Here is a 19,075-nt window from a genome sequence, read left to right as displayed (position 1 = left end):
CTATGACTTCACTTTATAACATCAGGCAAGGTTTTAAGATGTAAAAACTGCTAGATAAGTCTTTTTAGGGCTGAATAAAGCATGATAAAGGACACTGACCTGTGTTGGGAGAAGTCCCGACTCCCGTGCTCCTCTCTGTTTCGGCCTACAGTTTCCAATCTTTAATTTTCACTTTGAATTCTTTTGGTTCTCACATGATGTGTCTTCCGTAACGGTAACTAGGAAAAATATTAAGGGCGACCTTCTGGGGGTATATACACACACACCTGTTGGGTATAGTGTGGGGTACGTAATATTTGTTCACTTTTTTTTTACTTTTATCCTCTTCGCCACTGATCGGCTTGTTAGCCGCTTGGGCGATCGGTCACGACTCTTTTCCTTTATATTCTTCACCAAAAGGTCGGCTCGCTAGCCGCCCGGGCGATCGGTCACGTCTCTGTCACGCACTGTTGGCAAATACTGGGCATGCACCGGCTCCTGAATGTACCTGAACCCGCTCCAGTGTTGGTCAAGTCTTCTCTTGAAAGAGCTCACACTCGGTGCCGTCACAACACTTTCTGGTAGATTGTTCCAAGAGTTTACAACCCTCACTCCGAAAAAGTTTGCCCTCACGGTTTTCCGGACTTGCGGCTTCTTCAATCTTGAGCTGTGACCCCTTGTGGGGCGAGCGTCCGCCAGCTCCAAGTAAGGACACTCAACTGAGTAGTGCCCCCTGAGATGCTTATAAACCTCAACTAGGTCCCCCCTTGCCCGTCTGTAGTATAAGCTAGGCAAGTTCAGGCGCTCCAATCTCGCAGGGTAGCTGAGATGCCGAAGTGCAGGCACCAGCTTGGTGGCCCTCCTTTGAACATTTTCAACCAACTGACAGTCCCTAGCATATCTCGGGGACCAGATGGGGTGACAGTACTCCAGATGGGGAAGCACTTCACTCCTGAAGATCGTCACGAGGGACGGACCGTCTAGATATCTGAACGACCTTCTTATAAGACCCAATAATTTATTTGCCTGATTTACCTTCTTCTCACAATGGCCCGAGAACTTCAGCTCATTGTCAACATACACACCTAGGTCCTTCTCACACACAGTCTCAACTAGTACATTTTCTTCATCCCGTTGGGACATATGGTACGCCTCCTTACCGTTGGTACGCCCCAGGTGCATCCTCTTACACTTCGTGACATTGAATCTCAGCAGCCATTCCTTCGACCATTCCTGGAGCCCACAGAGGTCCTTCTGCAGCTCTTCACAGTCCGCTTGGTTCTTAATTTCCCGAAATAACTTGGCGTCATCGGCAAACATTTGTATGGAGGAGTGTACAACGTCAGGCATATCATTTATGAAACAAACAAACAACAGCGGGCCCAATACACTACCCTGCGGTACCCCACTTGTTACAGGTACAGATGACGATTTCGTGCCATTAATCACCACACATTGCTTGCGGTCATGTAGAAAGTCTTCTATCCACGCTAGGACATTTCCCCGAATTCCGTACCCTTCCAGTTTGATTTTCAGCCTTTCGTGGGGTACACTGTCGAAAGCCTTGGCAAAATCTAGGTAAATATTGTCGATATTACCACCCCGTTCTAGAATATGGGTCCAAATATCCAATACCTTGAGCAATTGTGTCAAGCAAGAGCGCCCCGGCATAAAACCGTGTTGGCAATCTTTTACAAGGTTGTTTCGTAGTAGATGTTCCATCGCTGCATCTCTGATAATACTCTCAAGTACTTTACATATTATGCTGGTCAGGCTCACCGGTCTATAGTTGTTCGTGGAGTGCCTATCGCCCTTCTTGAAGATAGGACTCACATAAGCCACTTTCCATTCACTGGGGACCATTTGTTCATCCAGGCATTTACAAAACAGAATCTTCAGGGGCTCTGCAAGCTCGTTGCACAGCTCCCTTAGCACTCTAGGATGCACCATGTCAGGTCCAGGACTCTTATGGACCTTTAGCCTGGACAGTTTATTTCTAATACCCTCTTCTGTGAACACAATGTGGGTCAGTGCTGTGTCGAACCGTCTGTCCTCAAACGCAGGAAGGTTAGTTGCATCCTCTCTTGTGAACACTGAGGAAAAGAAGCTGTTCAATGCCTCAGCTTTATCCTGGTCAGAATCTGCGTAACTACCATCTTCAAGCCTCAGGTCTGATACTCCTACTCGCGTTTTCAATTTCGACTTTGCATAGCGGTAAAACGCCTTTGGGTTTGACTTGACCTCGCGTGCAACCAGCCTTTGGAACTCCTTTTCAGCCCTCCTACACTCTATCTTTGCTTGGTTTCTGGCTCTTGCATACATCCTCCTGTCTTGCTCATCGTTTGACCCAACCCACGTCTTGAATTTCTGGGTTTTCTTCTTAATTTTGTCGACCGCCGCATGGTTCATGTGTAGGGATCCCCTCGTATTCCTAGAAGCACTGGGTTTGGTCTTGGGTATATATTTATCGATCAAATGGGTCATTTTACTAGTTATGATATTCAGCGTAGTGTCTGCGTTCTTGTACCTTAATAAGTCAGGCCAGTTGATACCCCTCATCTCTTCCCTCATCCCATTGTAATTTCCCTTGTAATATTTGCACCTTGGCCTGGCCTTATCTTGAACTAGGTAACAGTTAAATCTGAATGACAACACTGTATGGTGACTGGTGCCAACTGGGGCAAGGTGTTCCAGTTTGGCCACCATACCCTCCTCGTTTGTTATGATGAGGTCAAGTGGCTTGGGTGTTTGTTCCCCTCTGTAATGTGTCGGGTCTCTCACATGTTGGAACAGAAAATTATCTCTCAGAGTTTCTACAAAAAGAGTAGCAGGATTATTCAAGTCATTCGGGGTTGACTCGTTTCTCCAGTCGATGTCGCCATAGTTAAAGTCCCCCATGATAAGGAGGTGGCTGGGGTTGAGCATCGCCGCATTGTTTATTAAGGTTCTTAAGTTCCTTTGATTTAGTGGGCCACAGTTCGGGGATCTGTAGATACACCCGACGATAAGTAAGTCCCCTCCCTTTAATTTAATTTTACACCACTTGGACTCTTCAAAGACATCCTCTCCCTGTACCCTCGCCTGGCTGGCTCTAAGGTCTTGCCTAGCGTAGATAACCACACCCCTCCTGCAGGATTCTTGAGTTAGGTTCGTAAATGAGTCATATCCAGCAATACTGAACTCACATTCCTCTGGGTCGATTCTCCTGTTCTTGTACAACAGTTCTACAACTCCTACAATATCTGGTTGGTGTACTCTTAGTAGTGTTTCAAACTCCTCCCTCTTATCCAGGAACGTGTCGGTATTAGTGTACATGACATTCAAGCCAGAATTTGTTCTCGGTAACGTCTCTGCTCTTAGTAATAAACCCGCTCCACCCACATTCTCAGAAGCTGCAGCATTTGCTAAGTACACTGTATTTTGCAGGGTGTGGTTAAAAATTTCATTGTTTACACGGCGCTCGTTCCCTCCTGTCCGGTAGGCTGAGCTGGTGCCGCCTCCCGGGTGGGGGGTTGAGTGGGTGGAGGGTGCACTGCTGCCCCCTGGCCCTGTGTCGGCACACTTGTTTCCACTACCCTCCCCCTGAGTATAACCCATGTGCACCTGTCCCCGTTCCTTCTCGACTCCTCCCTCCTCTGCTTCAAGTCCAGCAGGAGCTTCTTGTGCTGTTCCCTCTGCATTACCGTGCGGTCTGGGTGAATAAATACATCTCGAAATGCCTCGCTCCTTGCTAAGTTTTTTGCCTGCCGGATAACTTGCCATTTTTCCTCCTCACTCCCTAATGTGATCCTGAGGGGGCGAGGCTTAGCCCCCTGCTTTTGTCCCAGTCTCCTCACATCCTGAGGGGTTGCTGGAATCTTCAGAACCTCTGTGCAAATATTTTGAAACAGCACCTTGTCGTGTGTTTCCTTACTCACAGTTCCCTCTGCCTGGCTCTCTGGGACTCCAAAAACTATTACATTGTTCCTGCGCTGGAGCCGTTCCTGGTGTTCCTCCTCTCCCCTAACAGTAGGTCCGTTAATTTTCATTTCTTCGACACACTTTTTCAGAGTCCCAATCTGCTGTAGAACCTGTACTGATTCTGCATTACTCTCCGCCCCCCCACCCGTGGCCCTCCTAATACGTCCGCATAGCTCCTCTTAGCAACCACCTCCATTCTATTAGCTACTTCCTCAGTCTTAGCAAGGATCTCTTTCTCAACTTGCTCCAGTTTGTCAACCAGCAGGGCTCCTGCTTCATCTATTTTCGTCCCTAGAGAACTCGTTCCCTTATGGATTGCAATCGCTTCATTCACCTTGACTATGCAGCCAGGGCAATACCAGCAACAGCCATCAAGCTTTACGGCAGTTAGTAACTTCCTAGACGTTGCATTAGTTAGGCCTGCATCCTCCATATCCGACGTCTCCCTGCAGTAATCACATACCAAACTCATGGTTGTTGTTGTTGTGGGGGGGGTGTAGACTGTGTATAGATCTACACCTATTTCAAAGAAAATAAAGAGAGAAAAAAGTACTTAGCTACTCTCTGTTGCCTATGGAGTTGTCGTCTGCGACTGCGTACCCTGTATCTCCCTGTGAATGGTGTATTGTAGGCACAGTTTCAGTCCTTGAGCAAGCACACAATCAACATAAAATAAAATTTAAAGTCTCTGTGGCACCTATGACACGACTTGGTTTCAGCTGGCACGGTGCCTTTCCAGCTTGCTTGCTAGTGAGCGCTCACTTTAAGTTATTTACAACTTCAGCGGTCACTGATGACACTATGAACTATCACTGAGTACACTGTATTTCCCTGTGAGTGGTGTATTATAAACACAGATTCAGTCCTTGGGAAAGCACACAAACAAAATAAAATTTAAAGTCTCTGTGGCACCTATGACACGAATAGGCTGGCAGTTGTCCTTACCAGCTCGATTGCCAATATGTATTCACTTTAAGTTATTATAGTCTCTTCTGCATTCACTGATGACAACTATGAACTGATTTAACCGAAGGCACAGTACTACACTCCCTGGTTGGCCTTTATCACAGCCGTGACCACAACACCCTAAAAAATAAAATAAAATAAAAGCTTTGTCATGTGGCAGTGATTGTGTGGTTATAGGCCTGTGACCCTGGCTGTACCTCCAACTCGGTGGAAATTGAGATTTCAAAAATACAATCATGTCTAGCATGAAAAGTCCGACATCGATTTACACTTTCACCTCACTAAGACGATCTTGACGAACTTATGTAATCACTGTCCAATTTCTGCCGCTCTACATCGAAGGCCCGAATGCCGAACACGCTTTGTTACAGAGACGCAACACGACCCGCCCGCCCGCCTAACTTGCCGAGTTATATATATATATATATATATATATATATATATATATATATATATATATATATATATATATATATATATATATATATATATATATATATATATATATATATATATGCAAATAAATCACTGTGGGTGCTCGTGATCTAGGTATATGCTGATAACCACAAGGAAGGAAGAAATACAAAGTTCCCAAGCGCTTTCGTGTAATTCACATCTTCAGGGGTGAGTACAGACTAAGGAGATGATGATGATGATGATGATAATGGAGATAAAATGGCAATGGCTTGCCATGGGAAGGAAGAGAAGAGGTAAGGTAAATGGAAAGTTATGAAACGGGAAGTAAAGTAGTAGAGAATAAGGGCAGGTGGGCTATCCACCTAGCAGAGACGATCTGATTGCCTGCGGTGAAGGCCGCACTAAGAGGTCGCCTGAGCTCAAGGGAACAGGGGGGGGGGGGCGGAGGCTAAGCTAGCTAGCAAGGGGGTGTTTGTTATTGTGTTAGTTGGAGAGGTCTACTAGGTCCTTGTGTAACTAGTAGAAAACTCTCATCTTTTATCTTATTGGCGTCAAGGAGTCATTTATGCTGTGGTGTATAATTGTGTAAGTTGGAGAGGTCTGCTAGGTCCTTGTGTAACTAGTAGAATACTCTCATCTTTTGTGTACTATTTAGTGTACAATAGTTCTGGCTCTTGAGGGTTATGGAGAAGGCTTTTTGGCCACCAGCTGTGTGATCTTCTGGTGTCCTCTGTTTTTAGTCGATGGTATATTTCGTCTTCCATTACTTCTAGTTTGTGCCATACTGCCTGTGCTTGGCTGTATGTTCTTATGTTCAGTGGTAAAATATTGTATTTTTCGTGAAGCTCTTTAATTTTGGTTGTGTATGGGGGACGTTGTTTGGAGGCTCTGCGGATGGCTTTGTTCTGTGTTGCCTGAAGTTTTAATTGGTTGGTAAGGCTGATCGTGTTTAATGGTATTGGCGGGTATTCAAGATGGGGGCAGACAAGTGCTTTAAATAGGTGTAGTTGTATTTTCTATTGCGTTCTGTTATGTGTTTCTTTATTCCGGTTCTTGTTATTGTTAGCCCCAGTATTTTTCCTTCGTTTGAGTATTGTATTTCTTCGTTGTTTACTGTGATTGGTGTTGGGTTTATCCTTGAAATGTGTATGATTTTTAGTTTCTGTGTATTAGTTTTTATTTTCCATTTCTTCTCGTAATTATTTATTTGTATTATGGCGCGAGCTGTTTTTTAATGCCATTGTAGGGGTATCGAGTGATTAATGTTGTCTAGCACTCAGGATGGAAGGAAACTCTAATGTGGTTTTCTTGTATAATATATAAGTTATATGATAGACAGTCTGGTGCTGGAGATGCCGTGTGGTGGGGAGCTGCTCAGTAGAAGACGTTCTGTGAGTAGCGTGTTGAAGGAGGTAGATGTGCAGGAGCTTCGTTAGAGAAGATGTTGCCTGTTGCTGGCCTCCTGGTTGAATAAATGTTAACAGCTAGGAGCTTGCTGGAGGAGGTGTTGCTTGTTCAGGAAAATGGGCAGAATGAGAGCTGGTTGGTGAGGAAACTCAGAGAAGGACAGCTGGTGGGTCGCCATGCTCGCTGGCGGGAGCGAGGACCGCCAGGCAGCGGCGGAGGAGGAGGTGTTGCTTGTTCAAGAAGAATGGTCAGAATGAATCTCAATGGAGAGACAGAGCTTATATACCCAGCAGCCGTGAGTCATGTTGGGAAAACCCGAGAAGTCGCCGGTGAATAGTTTCGTTGCTAGGCAACGGCACGTTGGAATGTGATAGCAGGTGGTGGGCTGCTACGCAGTTTGTAGGGGAGACGTCCACTACACCATCATCTGTTTGGCCTTGCCTGGATGGCGGATGATCTGGGTGACATCATCAGCATATGCGATGTATTCACCGTGTATTGGTGGCGGCATGTCTGAAGTGTAGATTGTATAAAGAGTTGGGGATAAATTACTTCCTTGTGGTACTCCACTATAAAGTCTGAAGCTTGGGCCTTTGTGATTGCCTATTATAATGTGTGCTTCTCTCTTGTCCAGGAAATTACACAGTAGAGAAGTGAAGTTGTTAGGGAGTTCTTGATTGGTTATTTTATATTTAAGTCCCAAGTGCCAGACCTTATCTAACGCTTTTGCCACGTCCCTTAAAACTATGTTGCACTGTTCTTTATTATGCATTGCGTTTGCAATACTTTCGTATATACTGTAAGGGCTATGGCTGTGTTTGTTCCTCTGTGTTTCCTGAATCCGAGTTGTCTAGGGTTGCATTTGTATTCCAGTTCCAGGTATGTTCTTAATCGTGGTTATTTTTTCCAAAATTTTTCCCGGTGTTTCTAAGAGAGAGATTGGTCTGTAGTTTTCTACTGCTGTGGGGGCTTTTCCCGGTTTTGGTATCAGTCTGATAATTGCTGTCTTGAATTTCTTTGGGTAGTAGCCTGAAGCTATGGATGCATTGAATATATTTCTTAGTAGAAGTACCATGTTGCTTGGTAATTGCTGTAAAATGAGTTTATTTATTTTGCTGACTCCAGGAGCCTTGTTCTTAAAGCAATTGATTATTCTTACTATTTCGTCCACCGTGATTGGTTTGTTTAGTGGGGACATGTCATCCAGTGTATTCAGGTCGATCGTGGGTCTCGGTTGCCAAATATGGTTGGATACTTCCCTCTCTGTGGTCATGCAAAAGTTTAAGTTTTCTTCGTTGGTGATTTGAAAAATCTTACTCCAGAAAGAGGTAGGTCACCACGAGGTCACGTCTTATATAGCGGAGGTAGGCGTGGCTTAATAGTTGACCTCCGTCATGTAAGGCGGCGCTGGTTGACCTAGACCACGAGGCATACACTGGGGAATTCGCGGGGTCGGAGTGACAAACAGCGTTTGTAGGGGAGGAATCCACTACAATAGCAACTCATAAGGGGTAAAGATAACACTATTATGAAGTAACTACGTCTTAAGTGACCGTACCAGGATTAACACAGGTTTAATATAATGTTCTTCATGGCTTCAAAGGACTGGGATAATTTACCCAACCTTACTAAATCTAGTAATATAAAATATTTCAAAATTAGAATTAAGATATATTAGTTGATGAAGTTACAGCAAGAGAAGGGAGTGATTTTCTACCTTATTGATAAATGAATATTTTAATTGAAGCAATGGTAGTTTATCTATACCTTACTTATCTTAAGTTATGCACCTAATGACCGGCCATCTACCCACAAATTATTTCTGTCGACAAATTCATACTTTTACTCCACTCAGAATGATATATCCTCATGCGAAAATAACTATCTTATTTATTGATTACCTAAAGTTATATATGGAAGCTACAAACGTTTAAAAGTATTATAAAAACCTATGGATAATGTAAACTAATCTTAGCGTTATTTGCTTTCTGTAGCGAACTTCTCACACGGAGTTGGCAACAGTGTCGAGGCCAGTGTTGACAAACATGTCTGAGGCGGAGGTGGTGAGGAACCGCAGCGAGAGTTTTGCCAGCCTCTTCCTGTCCTCAGAAGATAATCAGTCCACTCACGGTATGATTGACTTATATTTATACTTATGTGTATAGCTTTTGATACTGAAATTAGTTTGACTTTAAAAAAGGCCTTTAAAACGTCAGAGTCAGCTGATGAACTCTGTCCTTCAATTCTTACTATTGTTTTCAAGTTTATGTAAATGCCACTTAATTAAGGTGTACACAATCGGGGCAGTGGTGTTACTCAAATTTACACTTCAGACATATTAGTTCCCAAAGATTTTCTTTATAACGTTTGTTTTAATACGGTACACGAAATACTACTTTGCGAGGAACGGGAAATACAACACCGAATTGACAAAAGAAGTGGCAGTCAGACTGCTAGACTTAAGATACATAGCACCGTTGTTCTTAAATTCTCAAAATCAGATGTAAAGTAGCTCAAAGATGTTTATCTTATTTTCCTAACGACCACCCAACCTAGAGGTGACCATGCCGAGGAAGAAGGCCAGTGTGCCTGTGTAGGATCCCTCCATTGTTCTTGATAATTTTGTCAAGGTCTATTTTGCCGAATGTATCGAGGCCAGAGCCTCCCCGAGCCTCCCCTGCCACTTCTGTAAATTTTTAATGTACTGTAATAGCTTAGACGTCAGACTCCTGGGAAGGAGCTTCTTTAGGGGAATTTTCAATAGAAGAAAACTTGTTTCTAAACTCATGTAGAGAAATAAATAGTTGGAGGAATTGCAAATTTCCTACATTTGGTTTTCCCTCGTTTTATATATATGAGTGAATACAGTGAGTGCTGCTTGGACCACCATTTTTGTCATCCTTCTGTTGACAATATACATAAAAAGAAACTGATCCTAACCAGAAAACCTAAACTAAATGCCAATATATAACTTTTTATTCCTAGTAAGTTAGGTCAGGTTAGGTAGGTCTATGCTATTTAGGTATGAAATGGTGCTTAGGCAAAATCACTGAACTAATAATATGTAGACTGCCATAAATCTTTGTTATATTTTGGCTTGTTAATTATTAATGGTACTGTATTACAGTATCAGTAATATTATTAATACTATATAAATATATAAGCTGCTGCCAATTTTACATGTTTATTTAATGAAAGCATTAATGTCTATGAAATGTTGTTTGGCTCTTGGTTCACACACAACAGGTAATGGCAGCTTCCCTGATAACAAAAGTAGGGATTATGCTATTCTTCACTTATTTATTTTTTATTCATGAAGTGTCTGACATCTAACACCTGTTGGAAAAATTTCGTCTTGCTGGCACTTAACTCTTAACTTTTCAGTCATTCCCATGTGAGGTGAGGTGTTATGATAATGTTGTGTGACAGCTGTATCAAGTACTCTGTGGTAATATGTCATTATACAGTCCTATGTATTACAATCATTATGTACCCCTTGCATATAGCAAATACATTACCTTAACTTTGAAGAAAATTATTCGTTTGTGTTCATTACACCTAAAATGTTTTACTCTGACATTTTTATTAATATTCATACATAGTTAAGTTCTATAATTTCTTAACAGCTTCAGCATCAACTGATAGTGTCCGGGATGGAGACGGTGATGTTCCAAATGAGTACGGCAACACCAGCATGGAGTCCGACAACAGTGAATACCAGGAACTACAAGATCAGGTTCAGACTCCTCCCATATGTACCTCAAACAGTTGGGAGATGAACTACCATGAGGCAGCTATATTTTTAGAGGTGTGTGGTGGAGTCCTTGAAGTCAGTGTACAAGGCTGTCAATGTCCAGTCAGGCCAGAGATATCAGTACTGTACAGTACTGTATTAGCCCATTAGGAAGTTGCCACATCTTGGCAGGACAGGGATTTGGTAGCCTTTTGACAGCTTTTACAAGTTGATAAGAAGAAAATTTGGTTTATTTTTGTGCCTTTCATATGGTGAAATACTCTTCAAACCAGAGGTGTGGTGAAGCAATACCTAACTTAACTTTATTATAAAAGACAGTGTGGCGAGGATTCTTTGGGATAAATTGTATTATGGTAGTAAAGGAAACACAAGGTCAGATAGACCACTGTACTTGGTCACTAAAGTACTCAAGTCTTTAATCATTGCTATTGGTATAAAATTGTTGCAGACAAGACCCTTTACAGTTGAATGGATTTGGCGTTGTGAACATCGATCATTGTGTTTAATCAAGCATATACAGCACTGTAAAGTTATATTAAAAATGCTATAAATGGATTAGTATTTTGTGATCACATGTAATAGAGCACATTACTACTGTATACACTATTTGCTTATACTGTGTAAACTATGTGAGCATTCACTGGGGCTTAAGTTGAAAGGGTGTTGATGTATGAGGTTATGTGTTTACTTTATTGTAATTGTTTTCTTCAGATTTACACGTTGTTATCTATACGTCAGTGAGAAAGTCATATGGATTCAGTGGCACTTACACTGTATATATGTACAGTGAGATGGTAGCCACTTGTCAATGATGGTACTGGGCAACCAGGCTTTTGGTTCCTGTTATTACTAGTGTTGTATAATGGAAGAATGATTGTGTGTCTTTTGTACATGTTTTGGTATATGTTTACTTATGTCGTGACCTAACAAGTGTGATGCATTTTCTCTTACACTAAATATTTTTCAGGAAGGTGAAAATAATGACAAGTTCAACAGCCACCCACGTGATCGAGATGCTCTTCCTGCATACATTGTCACACACAACCACTGGTTTTATTCCTTGGATCTGTGTGCTGCTCTACTGCTCATGTCTCTGGCTACCATAGAGCAGCCAGCAGTCTTTCACGTGAGGTTAATTGATTTCTTTGAGGATAGGCTAGGTTGGGTTAGGTAAGGTACGGTTAGGTCAAGTTAGGTTACGTTATGTTAGACTAAAGATATATTTGTAGACCACTTTATAGGAGCACCAAATATATACACCTGGGATTGTTTTATTAATGAGTGTTATCTTCAGGGTGTCCCAATAGGGGTTCACGGGTCCATTGAGCTCTTCGGCCTCTTTCTTCTGGGGATCTCCATCGTGATGCAGCTTCGATGGCTGGGTTTCCGCACCTTCCTGCAACACAAACGCTCCATGGTTAAAGTAGGTGGACTTTTTATGGTGTGTAAAATTTCATATTATTCCTATTATTAATGGTGACTTTACTTCGCCTAAATGATTTGTTGGTATTAAAGAAATCTATAAGGTTGAGGCTGTAAGTAATTTGTATTAACAATTGGACTTTATGTTAACAAGTGGGCATTATATTAACAAGTGGGTATTATTTTAACTGGTGGGCATTATGTTAACAAGTGGACATTATATTAACAAGTGGGTATTATTTTAACTGGTGGGCATTATGTTAACAAGTGGACATTATATTAACAAGTGGGTATTATTTTAACTGGTGGGCATTATGTTAACAAGTGGACATTATATTAACAAGCGGGTATTATTTTAACTGGTGGGCATTATGTTAACAAGTGGACATTATATTAAAAAGTGGGTATTATTTTAACTGGTGGGCATTATGTTAACAAGTGGACATTATATTAACAAGTGGGTATTATTTTAACTGGTGGGCATTATGTTAACAAGTGGACATTATATTAACAAGTGGGTATTATTTTAACTGGTGGGCATTATGTTAACAAGTGGACATTATATTAAAAAGTGGGTATTATTTTAACTGGTGGGCATTATGTTAACAAGTGGACATTATATTAACAAGTGGGTATTATTTTAACTGGTGGGCATTATGTTAACAAGTGGACATTATATTAACAAGTGGGTATTATTTTAACTGGTGGACATTATGTTAACAAGTGGACATTTGATTATTAATGTGCCTTAGGTTGACAAGAGACTACTGTACCTGGTAATGTGTTTATCACCTTCTCTCTAGTCCGTGACATGGGTGGTGATGATTCTAGAGGCGGTCGTCGTGATAGTGAGAGACCACACTCATTTCCGTGTTACCCGATCATTGCGCCCCATCTTCTTTGTCGACAGCAGATATTTAGGGGGTGTTCGCAGGTCAGTACAAGAGGTATTTTCGGACCACCTGATGATTCTCTCCCACAGTATTTTTTACCTTAAGATTAACCACCCTAAACCCAACCTAATACTAACCTAAACTAACACTAACCTAACCTAGCACTACTCCCCCCAAAATAGTGTTACAGTAGTTAATATTTAGGTAAAATAAGCTGGGGTGGAGAATATTAAGATGATCCGCATTCAAACACCCATAAATAAAAGAGAAAGTAGATTGGTATTAGGCAATTTACTTTTCCCAGTTTTAGCTCAAAGTTTTCATCTCAATCACCTTTATCTTTGACTCATGTTGTTGTATACAGTATTTGTAATGTAGTTATTGTATAGATTGTATATTTTGTCTGTATATTCGTAGCATGTTGAAGAGTTATACGGGACTGACTGATGCACATTTTCCTCGCCTTTGTCTTTAGATTTCTGCGGCAGATCCTTCAGTCTGTGCCTCCCATCCTTGAAGTCTTGGGAATCCTCTTCTTCGTCCTCATTATTTTCACCACGCTGGGGTTTTACTTCTTCAGCCCCAATCAACAGAATCCTTACTTCACGACCTTCCAACAAGGCTTCGTCTCCCTCTACGTTCTCCTGACAACTGCCAAGTGAGTCACAATAATTATCTTTATGTTCATGTATCTCATAAACATACTTAACACAATCTGCTAATGGTATTGCATAAGTTTGTTTGCTGCCATCACCTTGCCTGCTTTGTATATTGAATAATGGACAATTATTTATCATGCTTGAATTAATTAATGCAGCTCCTCTCCTGCTCTGGACTACTTAAGGGAACACACAGACTGGCTTCATCTAGGTTAATAGTTCCATGCTGGTGAAAGGCTTTTGTAAAATGATTTATTCAGCAAAAGGGGCAGCCAGATGTAAATAAGATCCTATCAGCTCTGTTCATAACTCAGAATTAAGGTTATATTCTCCTTAGCTTTCGTGGTTTTAAGGTGTGTTTCATATGGACAGTTTCCCAGATGTGATGATGCCAGCTTATGCCAAGAACCCATGGAGTGCTGCATTCTTCATTGCATTCCTTGCCATCAACCTCTACTTCCTCATGAATCTGGTTAGTCATTCACGTTCTTTTAGAACTGTAATCTGTTTTAGTTCATAGTGAGTCAGGAGTCGCTAATGGTGGGTACTTTAAGTCTCCCACACAATGAACATTCGTGTTTGAGGGTTTTGTGTTTATTGGCTTTTGTAAACTATGACCTTTAAATATATGGGATAAACATGAAAATTTGACTTTGAAAATGGTGGTAATTTTCAACACAAAAATCACGTCACTTCCCACAGCCTCTCATTACAAAAGCTGAGATGCATTGTTATGGAAAAAATCCATCTCATAATGTATTAAAATATCACAAAACATGACTACTTTTGGTGTACACAATGATAATAAGCTTAATAAGTGTTACACATACAGTACAATAATAATTGTATGTCTGTACAGGTATAGACCCTCAAATCCGGGACCCTTGGGAACAAGACCAAACCAATTTTGAAGATTTTCCGGTTTCCTGGGTCCTGGTCATCCATATTAAGTATTCCCCAGTTGAGAATGACTTGCTCAAAAAAAAGACCTTATGCAATTGAACCTCGATCTTTAATGAGGATTCACTGTAATGGGTATACAGCTTGTCCCCGACTTATGACGGGGTGAGGGACCCAAATCCAGGTTGTAAGTCGAAATGGCCTTAAGTCGAAAATGCTTAAATAATACATATAAAATCTATAATGGGTGTCTCTTTTTCTTCTCAGCACCACAAAACTCTCACTTTTCAGCTTGCTAGCCATTTTAAAGTGAATTACAAACAAAAATTTTGTCTGTGTACTGACTTTGGGACTCGAAATTACGTAATTTACAAAATTTTGGTACGACTGAGGCAGGTCGTTAGTGCGGGTGGTCGTAAGTCGGGGAGGAGCTGTATAATGATGATTACCATGGATTAGAAGGCTAAAATTAGTCTTAAGTTAGTTAGGTAGTTGTCATCAGCTAACTTAATCATTTCTCTATTATTCTATTACTGTTTTACTACCGGTATCTTTCCTCCAGTCCCACATATTGCTTGGGGTGGATCCAGGGAAACAAACCTCAAGGAAGTGGTAGGGGAGAGTGAGTCAAGAACAGTGTAGAGAGTGACAGCAAAGACCTGACACACCAGGTAGAAACACTCCACCTACAGCTCTTTGCACAAGTGAATCTATAATTTTGGGTTTGATTCAAGCTAACAATGATTACACGTGACACGTTTCTGCTATTGACCTTCCACATTCCCCTCTCTAATAACTGATAACACTGCATCACAGCATTGAGCTTGTGAGTTAACTCCAAGGGTTCCTGGTAATCCTTCACTTGTATGATGGGGCTATGCCAGAGTGCCTGTAAAACTATGATATAAAGTGATAGGACATCATCCAGCTCAACAACAGCCTCTTTCTACAGGGAGTAATTAGGAAGAGTCATTTACTGAACCTGGAAGCTTTTAATCTACTCTTGTATATTGGTACCTGGTGATCTATGCAAATGGAGGATTCCTGTGAAACCTTGAGGCTAACCCACTAGCCTTTTAGTGTAAGTACAAAAGTCACCTGATTCATGGTTATTAAGAAACTGGATTTCAGGATCAATCTCTCATGTAGTATTATCTGATGTGACACCTCTGAACCTCACTAATTCACTTATGTTGTAAGTCCATCTTTTTCATGCACTGTTTTACTTCCCACCAGGTGTCATGAAACTTCTTCGCTCGTCCCTTACTTGTTGTGCATATTGTGTGGCCATAGTGGGCAGCCATCTATTCACAAATGAGATTACTTATACACCTTTCTTGCATTTTTACTCTGTACCTTATGAATTATATGAACTCTCATTATATTTCATAGATTATCCATATGTACTGTACTGTTGTCAGCCTTTATTTATGAATAATTTCCAGAGCTATACAGCGCACTGCGTCTGAACAAACAACTCTCATCCCTCATTAACCCACTAAATGCAGACTCATGTGTTCTGTGTTCTTCTTTGCATAACTTGATTATTAATCTCTACTTTCATTTTTTTTTCATTTATAAGAGCATTACGTTGGGACTGTCTTTTTTCAAACACTATTACTCTACATTTTCCAGCATTCATCTTTAACATTCTTCATCTACAAACTTTATCAAAACTTAACACCATTCTTTTCCAATTTCCCTCAGATTTAACTAATGGCACAGCATCATCCTCAATACAAGTACAGTAGATCAGTGACAGCATCCACACTGTGTCTTATTTATATCCACAGTTACCCATTATTACTCTCACTTATCTTAATGTTCCAGTCATAAAACTATGAAAAAATGAAGGTAACTTTGCACTCACCCCTGGGACTGCTTCCCCAGTTTTTCTCATTAATCCCACCATTATATTTCACATATCACTACAGTACTCCCATCATAAAACCTCTTGACGACATCAGTAAACCTCTGTGTTCCTTAACAAGATCATCATTCTCTGCTGAGCCGCCTTATTAAATGCTTTCCTGGAGGTCATGACTGAAACATATTTGAATGAGCATTTCTTTTCTAAAGTTTGTTATATCATTTTAGTATAAATATTTTATCAAGACAGCTTTCTCTCTTCATATAATATGAAATACAAATGTTGTCACTATTGAAAATATCATAAGTCAATGTTCCTGAGAACTAAGGAAGTTCTGAACATTCTTTCTTAAAGAATATTGTTCATACCTGATGTTTAAGTAATGATTCATATTATAGTAGAATTAATATTTTTTTCAGTTTTATATTTTTTCATACACCATTGGTCTAGTCACCTTTCAAAGTTTGTGATTATTTATTTCAGATGCTTGCTGTGGTGTTTGTTGTTTTTAGTGACATTGAGAAAGACAAGTTTAGAAAACTGCTGGTACATAAACGAAGAGCTTGCCAGTATTCCTTCCGGTTGCTGGTGACGAGGTCACAGCCAACACATATTCCTTTCAGACATTTCCAGGGACTTCTCAAGTTCTTCAGGCCTCATACTAGTGGGTGCTGATGGTTGTGTTCATATGTTGAATGTACTACAAAAGTTTAGCATTATATTGAATATTTTGGGCTCATTTGTCATGTGAATTAGGGATACATACATAAGCTTTCTATATTAAGTGCAATTATTGTTCACTTGATTATCAGGAATCCAAAATGCATAGGACCAAGAGGCACTCAGAAAGTAAATAATGTGAAAATTTTGATACAGAAGACTGTCAATATAACCCAATTCAACGTTACAATGGCACCCTGAATTACTCCCATTATTTTTTATTGCACAAACTCAATACTGTAATGTGTAGTGTAAACCCAGAAAAATTAAATTACAGTAGTCAGACCACTGTGTTGTCACGAGACAACAAGTGTTTACAGTGTACAGTACAATACAGGGTATTTTGTATTGTGACACAATTTTGACGAAGTGTTCCCCTGCATTGGGTCACTGGTGTGGGATGTGTACATGAATGCCACTACAAATAACATAACGGTAAACCCTCTCAATACCAGACTAATTCATGCAAACCTTGTCCATTATTAGGGGAATTATATTAATGGGAGGGTTTTCTTTTGCCTACATTCTCAACCATCAAAACACACATCTTGTATGGTAAAGAATGTTGTACTATATATAAATATTCAATCTACCTTAATTATTCAGCTTAAGCACATTTTTATCATAAATTTACAGGAGTGAAGAAATTTATTATTGTTCATGTGCATTACTTAAATTATATTTTATTTTTATGTGGGAGATGCAGTAAAGATAATTAATTTAAAATTGGGTTCCATAAAATTTTTCAGAATATATCAGCTATAAAACCCATTGGCTATTAAAAGTATGCTGATGGTGTAAGTTTGAATTAAGTACAGTATTGTTACTGATTGTATTATTACTGTACAGGTACTGTTATTTTAATAAGCATTTTTAAATTACGTTGTCTTTACTGTTCCCAGGTCACCGAGATTCCTACCTTATATTCAAAGCCTTAAATAGGTCTGAATCTGGTCTTTTAAGTCTTACCGAGTTTTACAACATATACGAAATATGTGGATTCAAGTGGAGGCCGTATGAACCACCCGAGCCATGGTTCAATGACCTTCCTGATCCCCTCCGTGGAGCTTGTTACCTCATACGGAGACTCGTCATCTGGAGGTGGTTCAACTTCTTTGTCTGTGAGTGAACTTCTTCTCACATGTCATGGAGAATGTTTTTTTATCTTGTGATTTAGTTTGATTGTGCTGTTATGTTTTATATGGTTTTATATTTTGTATTAATTTATTCTGTACAAGCATATCTTTTAAAAGGGACTCATGATGCATTCCTAAGAGTGCTATAAGGAAGAGCCCTTGAAGGGGTGGTCAAAACAATGGAGATATACAGTACAAGGGCTTCATTGAATATCAGTAATAATACTGTACACATAATACAGTACAGTGAACCCTCACTTTACGCGGTTAATTCAACCCACGGCGGCCCGCGTAAAGTGAACAACATAACATATGGGATTAATTGAAATAGAGACTGGGCCGACCCCCGAACTCCACTTTTTCAGACACAATACCTACGTTGTAGTAAAAATAACTTCTTAATTTTATGATGGTATGCACACACAATTAATAATTAAGAGAAATATCAATAATATTAGGGTTTTTAACACTTACATTAGTAGAAAAGATGGCTGGGCACACGGGGATGGGGGGTTGGTTCCGAGGCAGAGGGCAGATTATTGGCCCTCACCTGTATCACTTGTATCAATTGTATCACTATCCACCACAGAGGCTTGCAGGGCCTCTTTGTCAAACCCCTCAAAGTCCATATAAGTCCATATCCTCACTATAATTATCACTATCACTGACTTGGGCCGGCTGTGGCGGGTGAAGAACTCGGTAATGTTTGATGACTGGGCGACCTTGTGCGCACCCTGCTTGCGCCGCTCTCCGCGTAAAGGGGTACACGCACCGCGGAATGTGGGACCACGTAAAGCGAGGGTTGACTGTATACTGTATGTTCAGGTATTACAGTAATACATTTTAAGAATAAAGAATAATTTTGAATGGTACTTGACATAAAAACATAAATTAATTTACATACTCACAGTGCATTTGGTTGGAGCTTACGTAAAATTGACCACCATTTGCTGTCACTTCTAACATGGTCCCACTCTTACATGGTGGTGCTG

General features: G+C 40.5%; 1 protein-coding gene across 2 annotated transcripts in view; it reads left to right on the top strand.

Annotated features, from left to right (window-relative positions):
* The first annotated feature begins 8,736 nt into the window (after positions 1-8,736).
* Positions 8,737-19,075, top strand: part of LOC121872869 (two pore calcium channel protein 1-like) — a 20,917-nt gene continuing 10,578 nt past the window's right edge. The window contains exons 1-9 of one of the 2 annotated variants that reach the window (XM_042375928.1): positions 8,737-8,859; positions 10,356-10,537; positions 11,451-11,609; positions 11,778-11,906; positions 12,709-12,839; positions 13,274-13,456; positions 13,830-13,929; positions 16,711-16,891; positions 17,850-18,068. In XM_042375928.1, the coding sequence (XP_042231862.1) occupies positions 8,775-8,859; positions 10,356-10,537; positions 11,451-11,609; positions 11,778-11,906; positions 12,709-12,839; positions 13,274-13,456; positions 13,830-13,929; positions 16,711-16,891; positions 17,850-18,068 (1,369 nt within the window). In that variant the 5' untranslated portion in view covers positions 8,737-8,774. The remainder of the gene's footprint in view (positions 8,860-10,355; positions 10,538-11,450; positions 11,610-11,777; positions 11,907-12,708; positions 12,840-13,273; positions 13,457-13,829; positions 13,930-16,710; positions 16,892-17,849; positions 18,069-19,075) is intronic. The other variant, XM_042375929.1, reaches the window with a different exon arrangement.

The sequence above is a fragment of the Homarus americanus genome, unplaced genomic scaffold, assembly GCF_018991925.1.
Source record: "Homarus americanus isolate GMGI-L3 unplaced genomic scaffold, GMGI_Hamer_2.0 scaffold11022, whole genome shotgun sequence".
NCBI classification, from domain to species: Eukaryota; Metazoa; Arthropoda; class Malacostraca; order Decapoda; family Nephropidae; genus Homarus; species Homarus americanus.
This window is presented reverse-complemented; position numbering and strand designations above follow the sequence as displayed.